Genomic DNA, 10748 nt, shown 5'->3' on the forward strand with positions numbered 1-10748 from the left:
ATGGCCAGAGTTGCTACCATTCCTACCAACGAGAATGGCCGAGTTACACAAATGGTATGCCGTGCAATCTAAAGCTAATGAATTAGAGATGTTCCCAGCTCGGATTAAAGATGAGCATTTCTGGCGGGGGGGAGATGATGTATATATCGAGTTTGCAGCACTTTACGATTTATACCATCAAGATGCCCTTCACAAGTCCCTCATGAGTGTATGGTGCATGTAAGTATTGTCTCTCGTTTCATTATTTTTAGCCTTGTGTGTTGACTGATCCCCGTTTTTCTTGTGTCCCGTAGGTCAAAAATTCAAATTTGCCGAAAGAAGAACTTCCATAACGTCGGGTTCTTCGACCCCGATATTATACACGAGAAATCGTTAGCGCAAAATTCTAGAGACATAGTCAATGTTATATACAGGGGGTTGCGTAAAAATAGCATGTGTCCCTTCATTCTCTTGCCATACAACCATCAGTGAGTCGTTCTTTGTTAGCCTCTTTTTTTCAATCCCTTCATATTAATAATACTATTTAATAACTATTATGATCAACATTAATTGGTTATGCGTATGTATATGCACAGCTTTCATTGGATATTGCTTTGTATTCGGATTGAGGAGCACAAGGTCTTGGTGTACGACTCGTTAAGGCAAGATATATCAAAGTACCAAGATATCATCGAGGTGGTAAATACTGCATGGAGTCGCTACCTCCACAAACACATAGGCTTGCCCATAGGTGAAATCGAGCCTCTTCATTGGGTGACTGATTTTCCGGTATGAATATACTCTCACTACTAATGTCATTCGCAATAAACATCAGAAAAATTCTATATCGTAACCCACATTTGTCCATAGTGTTGGAGACAGGGCCAAGGAAACAACTTATGTGGATACTACGTATGCGAGTGGATCAACTCTTTTGCAAGTGAAAAAGGGCAAATGACAGTGGAGGCATTCAATGTACGTGAGCACAATCACATCTGCTCATTATTTTAATTCATTATTTTTTATTCTCATGTTTTTATCGAAAAATGTGACAGCGTTGGTGGATGAAAGAAGAACTCATTGAAATCGCTCGGATCAGGGCAATTCAAGAAGCTATATGCGGATTTCTACTCGATGAAGTCATAAATCCTAAGGGCGAATTTCATGGCGATCTCCGTCTAAGCGTCGCCCAAGAAGATCCGACGACGAGAAAGTTGATACGTTACTATAGTTGATGTGCTTAATAATTTGCAATATCTCATGTACTTTTGAACTCCTAAGTGTTCCATACATGACAAATATATATATATATATATATATATATATAAATAATGTTAGTGTAATATGCTGTTCTAATAATACTGTGCAATGCAAATAGTACGACTATGCAGTCACATACGGTAGAAATACGCATAGCCATACGTATAAAAACGAAAAGAAAAGAAACATAAAAAAGAAAAAACATTTAGTGCCGGCTAGTTATATCAGCCGGCACTAACGTTGCAGTGAGGACTCGGGCGGGGTCGGGCACGTTAGTGCCGGCTGGTATTTCGGACCGGCACTAACACGCGCGCGTTAGTGCCGGTCAGAGTGGCCGGCACTAACGTCTGTCACGTTAGTGCCGGCCATTTAGTGCCGGCCACAGGGACCGGCACTAATACGCCCTGTGACCGGCACTAATAAGCCATTCTCCAACAGTGACTGGTGCACCTGGGTTGTTCGGATCTGCAATGAAGGTCAAACCACACCACAAATTTCTTTTTAAAAGGAAAAATGTCATAGAGAAATCAAAATACTCCCTACATTCACTTATGATAGATAAATTACCAAAATTGAAAAATTCATATATGATCGATATATTTAGGCTTCACCTCGAGTTTCCACGACACCGTCTGTTCCGCTTCGTCTTCGCAATAACTCCGGCGCCTCGAATGAAGAGACGACGTTGTCATCCCTCCGCTTTGGCTCCGTGATGTTTAAAATCAGTTGCCCACATCCCTCCAGACCCATTCAGGAGTGCACCGGCGACTCGCGGCCGTCGCTGCCGCTGCTGTCGTCCCTGCCGCCGCTGTGTCGCTGCCGCTGCCTTCCCGCCACTGCCGCGTCGCTGCCGTCGCCGTCGCTGCTGCCGCCGCCGCTGCCTCGCCCGCACGGCTTTAATCGCTTCCATATCTAGTTCTATTCTTTTGCGACCACAATTTCTAACAAGCTTGTGTTTTAACACCTGTTATCCCACCATAGTCCTGTCCAGAGCGCCATATTCTCTACACAACCAAGCGAGGCACACCAAACTTCTCTGCAACTTGCCTAGACACTCTATGATGCAAGACAGGAGGATCTGTCTTCGCCAACAATTCTAGATAAATGGCAATTTTTAATTCATCAGAGTAGTACCTCCTCCTTCTACCATTGGAACTTGCAAGAAATAAAAATCATGAAAGCATGAACATGATTAATAAGTCGGCAAGACATTCATGCGTAAAGAGGAAACATTTTGAAGCTAAAAACATGAACATCCAGCAGGTACTTACCCACTGCAGCTGTTCCACCAGCAGTAGCTCCGTCAGATCGTCCTTGTCCAGTGCCTTCTCCATCAGCAGCAGGGACAAAACCTGTTCATGCATAGAGGAAACGGGCATGATCGAGCTTAAAACATGAAACCGATCCTAATGAATCAGCGAGTTGCCACTGGAATTAAGTTACCTGCTGCAGCTATTCCATCGTCAGTAGCTCCATCATGTCCAGTAGGTCCTCCATCAGCTCTTGCATGTCCAACAGCCCCGGCAGCTTCGTCAGATCGTTGTTGTCCAGCAGACCCATCACCAGCAGCTACGTTGGCTCTCCGTTGTCCAGCAGCTCTTGCACGTCCACCACTTTCTCCATTACCACCAGACTGCTCTTCTTGCGAGGCACCTACGACAAGAAATCATCAGATGTCATTAGAAACATGAACGAAACTAGAATCTACCAAATCCTAACAAGCAAGAACCAATACCTTCATCAGTCCACACCAAGTCATAATCGAGTTCATATGCAGGCCCTTCCCACTCGCTAATTTCATCCCAGTCTCTAGGAGGCTCGGCATTGAGGTCTAACCCATCGGGCATCATTGCTACTGAAAATTGGTCGAGGCTAGAAGAAGGCAGGGGAAAAGTTGCATACTGCTTCTAATCCATGGTGGAGTATTTATAGATGCATTGCTCAAGTTTTGAAGGGAAGCCCGGGCATTAGGGCGCGCCGTTTTCATCTTGGGATGCCAAAAAAATCAAACGGAGAGGAGAAGGATTTGGTGAGGGTGGAAGAGAAAAAATAGGCGGAAGACAGAAATTGGAAGCCTAGGCATAGGGCGCGTCGTTTTGATCGGGAGATGGCAAAAAAATTGAGCTTCGGAGGAAAGGAACATGGCGCGCATATAATATATCGATCATATATGAATTTTTCAATTTTGGTAATATATCTATGAATGGAGGGAGTATTCCTATGGTATAGTTAACTATAAGAAAATTATTGATGCGATTGAAGTAATGGAAACACATTTCCTATAGTAATTTTGTGAAATCTCAGATAGTGTTTATTGTTAGTATTGATCTCCATCGGGCCAGTCCAACGACTGGGCCAACCTTGACTCGCGTCCTGATCGGGGACGCCCAGCCCAAGATGAGGCTGGTGGGCCCCCGTCGCGTAGCCCTATAAAGTGGAGGTGGGATTAGAGGCTTATGAAAAGGTTCCTCGCCGCCACTATTTCCCCACCTCCAAACCCTAGCCGATCTACGGGAGAGGCTGCCAGCGGCGGGATGCGCCACCAGCAAGACATCACCACCCCTTCGACCACGTGCAGTGATGGCGCATTCATTCTACACCAGCGCCACCGCGAGACCGTCGTCCCTACAACTCCGGCGACCCGCTGCATCAACCATCGCTGCCCGTGCGCAGAGCTTCACCAACGAACCTGCGAAGGCGACGGCAGCGGCCACCAGCAAGATCTTTCCTCAGTTAAAGTAAGAACCCATCGATCTACTCCTAGGAGGTCCTAAAGATTCTAACAATGGTACCAGAGCAGATCTAGTGAGTAGATCAGAAAGGGGAAAGATGGATTCGGTCGCGAATCGAAAGAAAACAGAAGAACTCGATCTTGGATTGAGGAAGAAACAGAGCAAGAACACTAATCTCAAAGATAAGATCCAAAAGTAAAAAAAAAGCTCGCCTGTACAAAATCCGACGGGGCTAACACAAGAGCACCCCCGTGGAGCCCCTCGACGGAACTGCGCGCGACTAGATCGCACACGGCGCCGGCGAGAAGGCCCGCGAGGGCGCACGACGGCGCCATGGCTCCGCCCCGAGCCAAGCCCGATTGCGCAAGAAAGCGAGGGGCCATGGATTGGCCATGGCCCACTGGCTGGATGGAACGGCACGGCGGCGTGACGCCGCAGCCGGCGCTCGACCGAGCCAGCAAGAGACCCCACGGCGGCGGCGCCGTCCACCACTGTGGCAGTCAAGGGCAGCCGTCGCTCCGGCGCTCGCCTCTGCGCGGCGCTACAGCTCGCGCACCGCGGCGATGTTGCGCCACTGGACCGCGCGGGCGAGAGGGCCTGCAGCAGAGCCGCCAGGTCCTTCACCACGGACAGCCACGGGCCGCCGGCGGCTTGGATCAAGAGGAGGAGAGAAAGAAAGAAGAGCCCGGGGCCGCGAGGCCATGACGTGGCCATGCACAGCTGCCTGAGCGGGCAGCGCCGCCGGCGCGCGCACAGGTCAGCCGCCGCCGTTCCATGCTCGAGAGAAAGGGGAGGGAGAAAGCAAAGCTAGGGTTACGGGGGAGCCGACCGGAGGCCGTTTTTTGGTCTGGCGAGAATGACGGGTGACCGTCGGATGAGATCTGACGGGCAGGATAAGTCAGGCTGGTTTTTGGCCCATTGACGGCCTAGGTCGGGGGGAGGTTTCCCGGCCCACGCCCCAGGCGATTGCCACTGCTCGCTGCTGGGCCGCGCGGGCGTGAGCGGGCCGAGCTGCCTAAGCGGGCCAGCTGCTGGCTGCTGGGCGCGGGGAGCGTGTTGCGCGCAAGCAGGCCGCGGGCCGAATTGCAAGATAGGCCGCTTAACAGTAAAGTTTGAGAATTGTTTTATTCTTTTTCATAAGCATTTCTTCAAATGAATTTTGCACAGTTTTGATCTCTATAGAAATTTGAACCAACGGGATAATTTGTTTTAGAGAACATTAAAGTTTACAGTTTTATAGCTTCTGAATAAGAATGTTTTTTTTATGTTTCCGCTGCAAAGTAAAAGTTTCATCCTCCATTTAAATTGGAACCAACGGGAAAATTTAAATAGAGGAGTAAAAAGATATTTGTTTAAAGTTAATTTATGATATTGTTATTTTCTGACCAACGTTGATGATAATAATATTATAATTTTAAGTTCAATGATAAATCTCTGACTTTTTGCATCATAATGATCGAATTTTCAGAGAAAAGGGAAAGACAAAGAATTGTTTCTGAAAAGAAAGAAAAGTTTTCCGCTGCAATAAAGAAAGATAGACTCAGATGAGTTTTTCCTTGTGGGAAAAAGGAGTCTATGTTTAAGGTTAAGAAAAGCTTCGGCTGTTGTATGTCAAAGAAAGAATGTTTTGGCACCATTTTGCTATTGTAAGTATCAAGTTGAGCATTAGTTTGCTCTTAAAAGAAAAGAAATTTAAAATTTATTATGATGTTGTCATTTTCTGACCAAAGTTGATGATGTCAATATTATAATTTTTTATTCTAGTCATGTGTTCTATTTCTGCCCAACGGTGATATAGAATTGAAAGTAAAGGAAAGTTGTATGTTTTAATTTTGACCAACGTTAAATTAAGACATACAATTTTTCTCAAGTAGAGAGAAATTAACAGACAAAAGTTGATTCCGATTACCGCTACGGATAAAGCTTTGAGGTTACTCAGCTTGAGGTTAAGAAAGAAAAGTGCTTGTTCCATTATGACTTTTAGTTGCTATGGAAAAGAGATGCAACTGTTTTCGAAAAGTTTTTGGTTTCTCTCACTAAAGTTTTGTGAATATTGTAATTCGTTAAATTTTCTGATTAAATTGGAACCAACGAGAAGATTTAATCAGAAAATAAAGTAGATATACATGTTTTAGTCATTGTGATCAAAGTTTCTTCGTCCTTCAACAATAGTAAAGATAATGGTTGAAATGAGTTTGACGCATGTTCAATTTGACCAATGTTGAATTAAACATGTGTTACCAATGCATTTAAAGTTTATTACTGCAAGTCGGAAAAGTTTTGACACTTGTGCCATTCATATCCTGCATGACAGGAAAAGTTTTTGTGATGACTCACGTGCGACATGAGTATCACATAAAAGTGAAGAAATTTAAGAGAGCTTTTAAAGTTATTCCAACAATTCACATGCACTACTATAGTGGCATGTTGGATAGTGACTTGAAAAGAATCGAAGGACAAAAGAAAGTTGTATGCTAACCAATATTGCAAGAATGACTTGCAAAAGTATAGCAAAATGAAGAACTTGATGAGTTCTTGAAAGTGCAACAAATCAAGAACTCTGAGGAGCTCTTGAAAAGAAACGAGGAAATAATACTCTCATTACTTTGTATGACTTGGTCATATGAATAAAGTTCTAGTAATGAAATGCTCCTCGTTCACAAGTGTTAAAAATAGTTTCGAAATTATGGCAGCAAAGTTTGTGCCATATTTCGAGGGGGAGAAAGATTAGAAAGATAAGAAAGATTAAAATTTAGAAAGAATTTCCCCGCAAAGTTAAATGCGATGCATTTTTAAAAGCAAAGATGATCTATTAAAATGAATATGACCGACCGAAAAGGGAGTACAACAGTCATAATATTAATACCCCAACAATAAAGTAAGTGAAATTTCTGGAGTTTTCAGCTCCAAATAGGGAGAAAATATAGTTAAGCCTCAAATCAACCGAAAAAGAAAAGATGGTGCTTGAATCACCTTACGAGGCTTGTAAAGAACAAACCCAAACAAAAGTTTGAAGATATTCCATCTTTGCAATAGATGTGATAATCTGGGGGAGTAAAGTATGTCAAGAACTAAGGCTTGAAGAGAAATGGGACTGTATGTTCAGTCCTATGATTCAAGCACTGAAATTGTCTGAACATATGTTTTCACGTTGTATGAATGTCATAAATTGAGTTGTCTCATTCATCGACGTGGCGAGAAGCAAAGGAAGATAAAATGAGACCTAAAAGTTCCAAATTTATTTGAATAAATTATAATGAGACATTTTATTCAGTCTCATAAAAGGATTCTTTTAGAATCATAATGCAATTAATGGCATACTGCTTTTTAATTGCATCAGATGGATGTTAAAGCAATATCTCCCGACGGAGATTTGCACAAGAAAGTATATACAACATAACCAAATGGTTTTGTTGTGAAAAGAAAAGAATATTGCGATACCACTTGATGATATTAGATCATAGAATAGTAGTATCTAAAGTTTTATGAGAACAAAGAAAAGTTGGGTTTTAAGTAAAGGTCAAAGCAAAATGACAATTTGCAAATATGCAAAATTCAAAAGATGGGAAATCTTTTTCCTGAAAAGATTCAAAAAAAAGGTTATTTTGACCTCTAGTTTTGATAAGAATAATCTCGGTAAAGAGTCATTCGCTCTAGGAAAGGAAATTCACCGGAATAAAAGAAAAAGGGGGTATCAGAACTATCGCAGAAAGCATATTAAGAAAAGAGTTCTAAAGATATATAGTATGCATGCGAGTAAGCCTACGCCTGTCCTATTGTCAAGGGTAATAGTTTTGGAATTTTTAGAATTCCAGGAACCGTTATATGATCGATCAAAAGAAAAAGGTTCCATGTGCTTCAGCTGTTGGAAGTAAAATTAGTGCTCAAAAGAATTTACCCTGACATAGTGCAAGTATTCGGAACATTTTGGCAGAAGTCCAGTCCAGCAATAGATCACTGGAATGGAGTTATAGAATGTATTGCAATTTTGCAAAATATTGTCAGCCTCATGCTAAGTAAGAAAGAAACATTTACTCTCAAAAGGTTGTGAGTAAAAAGAATCAAGTTTTGGCGAGTTTAGTGAAGCCCATAGTAGTAACTAACACTCGAGTTTGGAGTTTTATTGTGGAAAATCTCCAAAGCAAAATAGTTGTGATATTGTGGGTCGTGTACCCAAAGTTTAGCATTATATGAGGCTACAGGACAGGCAAAATGGTTAAGGAAATCATTACTCGGAATTGATAATGGTTGACAACAGCAATATACCATTCGAATGTTTTCACTCCTATTGCAACATGTCAAGTGTGCTGCCAAATACATTGACAATGGGTTATATGTTGCAAAGGAGAAAATCCAGAATCATATGAAATTATGGAGCACCAAAGTATCAAGCAAGTGCTTGCGGATCCGCTTACCAAAGGCCTACCGCCCTAGTCGACATGGGTTTTACGGGAGGCCTACGATTTCTGGATTACTAAAGGGCCCATAGAAAGGTTAAGGTCTTGTTTCAATACAGAAAGGTGCATTGTGGCTGTTAAGTCTGACGGTAACTAATAACCGTCATGATGAGGCACGCCCTACATACTGATCTGCAATGAGATGAGACCAATAGCAAAGCGACTAAAGAGAAAGTAAAGAGTTAAGTTCAAATTGAGAAATTTTAAAGTACAAAGGTGAGATCAAGGGGGAGAATGTTAGTATTGATCTCCATCGGGCCAGTCCAACGACTGGGCCAACCTTGACTCGCGTCCTGATCGGGGACGCCCAGCCCAAGATGAGGCTGGTGGGTCCCCGTCGCGCAGACCTATAAAGTGGAGGTGGGATTAGAGGCTTATGAAAAGGTTCGTCGCCGCCACTGTTTCCCCACCTCCAAACCCTAGCCGATCTACGGGAGAGGCTGCCAGCGGCGGGATGCGCCACCAGCAAGCCATCACCACCCCCTTCGACCACGTGCAGTGATGGCGCATTCATTCTACACCAGCGCCACCGCGAGACCGTCGTCCCTACGACTCCGACGACCCGCTGCATCAACCGTCGCTGCCCGTGCGCAGAGCTTCACCAACGAACCTGCGAAGGCGACGGCAGCGGCCACCAGCAAGGTTTTTCCTCAGTTAAAGTAAGAACCCATCGATCTACTCCTAGGAGGTCCTAAAAATTCTAACATTTACAGCCTTACAGGTAAAGTGGACAGCAGATAGGGTCATAGGGAATTCACAGGCTCATTTTTTGATAAGAAATGTGAATCAAGATAGCTTAGTTAGATCTTTTCTAGGGAAACGGGAAACCTACCCAACCCACCAGGACTTTGGTGCTCACATTTTTCCAAAGTTGCTCCATACATGATCGGAGAGTATTTACTTAGGGCAGTCCCAATCCAAACTCTACCATGGAGTCTAAGCTTTTTATTTATTGTGTTTTGCTGATGTGGCAGTATATTTATGGAAGAGAGAGGGAGAGAAATCAAGACTTCAAGTCTTATTTAGACTCCAAGTCTTCACGCAAATTAAGAATGAATGTGAGAGAGACAAATGAGCCATATAAACCAAAGTAATACACTTTGCATTAGGAAATATAGTTTCTTGTGATGGAGTCTTTGAGACTTAAACTCTATGAGTGGAGTCTGCATTGGGACTGCCCTTACCACAACTACTTGGGTTGGGGTTACGTGCAGTAACGCTGCTGCTGCTGACAAGGAACAGTAAACTGAGGACGACAATCAGGAGCCGAATCAGGCAAAACCATCAGGTTGATGACATCGTTGTTCTACACTGTGCTCCACGAGTTTTTTTTTAGAATTGGGAGAGGGCCGAAGTTAGCAACCAAAGCGAACACCTAGCGTGGCAGACTTGGCGTGCCCAAATGACAGCACTCCACAGCATCTATGTACTTGTAGTTTAGCAATTAGTGCTGCTACTCAAAAAAATATTTATCTATTTTGATCTATTTATGTAGTTTAGCAATTAGCATCTACATCTAGTGGTCTATTTATGATATTAATCTATTTGATCTAATTATGTAATCAAGATACTCAAAGAATATAAGAATTATTGAATTCTGCTTGTATTCAGCAAAAAAATGAGATATCATCAGCTTCAAGAGCATTTTAGACATTTTACCACTCAACTCAGAAAATCGAATCAAAATAATCAGAATTGCCAAACAACCAACTTATCCAGACAGCCGATTCTCCAGACAGCTGGTTTATCTCAAAATACTGATTCTCAGAAAAGCGAGATCTAGAAAAGCGAAAATAAACAGGGCCTATATAAAGCGGAGCTTTCGATCAAAGTCTGGACTGGGCTTTAAATGGGGATGTGCGGAGGAAGCTGTATCCGGGGCAGGAGCTCGCCGTGTCTTGTACGGGTCAAGTCTGAGTCTTCTCCAATGACATAATGCCCGTTTCCAGCAAAGGACAGTCAAAGTAAGGCTGTGTTTAGTTTGTGAAAAAAATTGAGTTTTAATACTGTAGCACATTTCATTATTACTTGACAAATATTATTTAATTATAGACTAATTAGGCTTAAAAGATTCATCTCGTGCTAATCAGTTAGACTGTGTAATTAATTATTTTTTTCAACTGCATTTAATACTCTATGCATGTGTCTAAAAATTCGATATAACAGGTAGTGTAGAAAATTTTTTGGGACTAAACAGGGCCTAAAAAATTGCCTGGTCCGCGCGTGACTGCATGAGCTTAAAATTTCCAACGGCCGGCGTCAAGGCATTCAATGGCGGTCACTAGTGAAAGTCCGGTTTTTTTACCGACGGGTCCGACGA

The 10748-nt window shown here is 43.0% G+C and overlaps 1 protein-coding gene across 1 annotated transcript; it reads right to left on the reverse strand.

Moving 5' to 3' along the window:
* Positions 1–2427: 2427 nt before the first annotated feature.
* On the reverse strand, positions 2428–3104 carry LOC120704791 (circumsporozoite protein-like). Its single transcript, XM_039989318.1, has 3 exons — positions 2975–3104; positions 2683–2892; positions 2428–2591 (listed from the first exon to the last, which is right to left on the reverse strand). Exons 1-3 carry the CDS (start codon positions 3087–3089, stop codon positions 2452–2454), a joined length of 465 nt encoding a protein of 154 aa, XP_039845252.1. The 5' UTR covers positions 3090–3104; the 3' UTR covers positions 2428–2451.
* Between the last annotated feature and the right edge of the window lie 7644 nt (positions 3105–10748).

The sequence above is a fragment of the Panicum virgatum genome, chromosome 4K, assembly GCF_016808335.1.
Source record: "Panicum virgatum strain AP13 chromosome 4K, P.virgatum_v5, whole genome shotgun sequence".
Taxonomy (NCBI): domain Eukaryota; kingdom Viridiplantae; phylum Streptophyta; class Magnoliopsida; order Poales; family Poaceae; genus Panicum; species Panicum virgatum.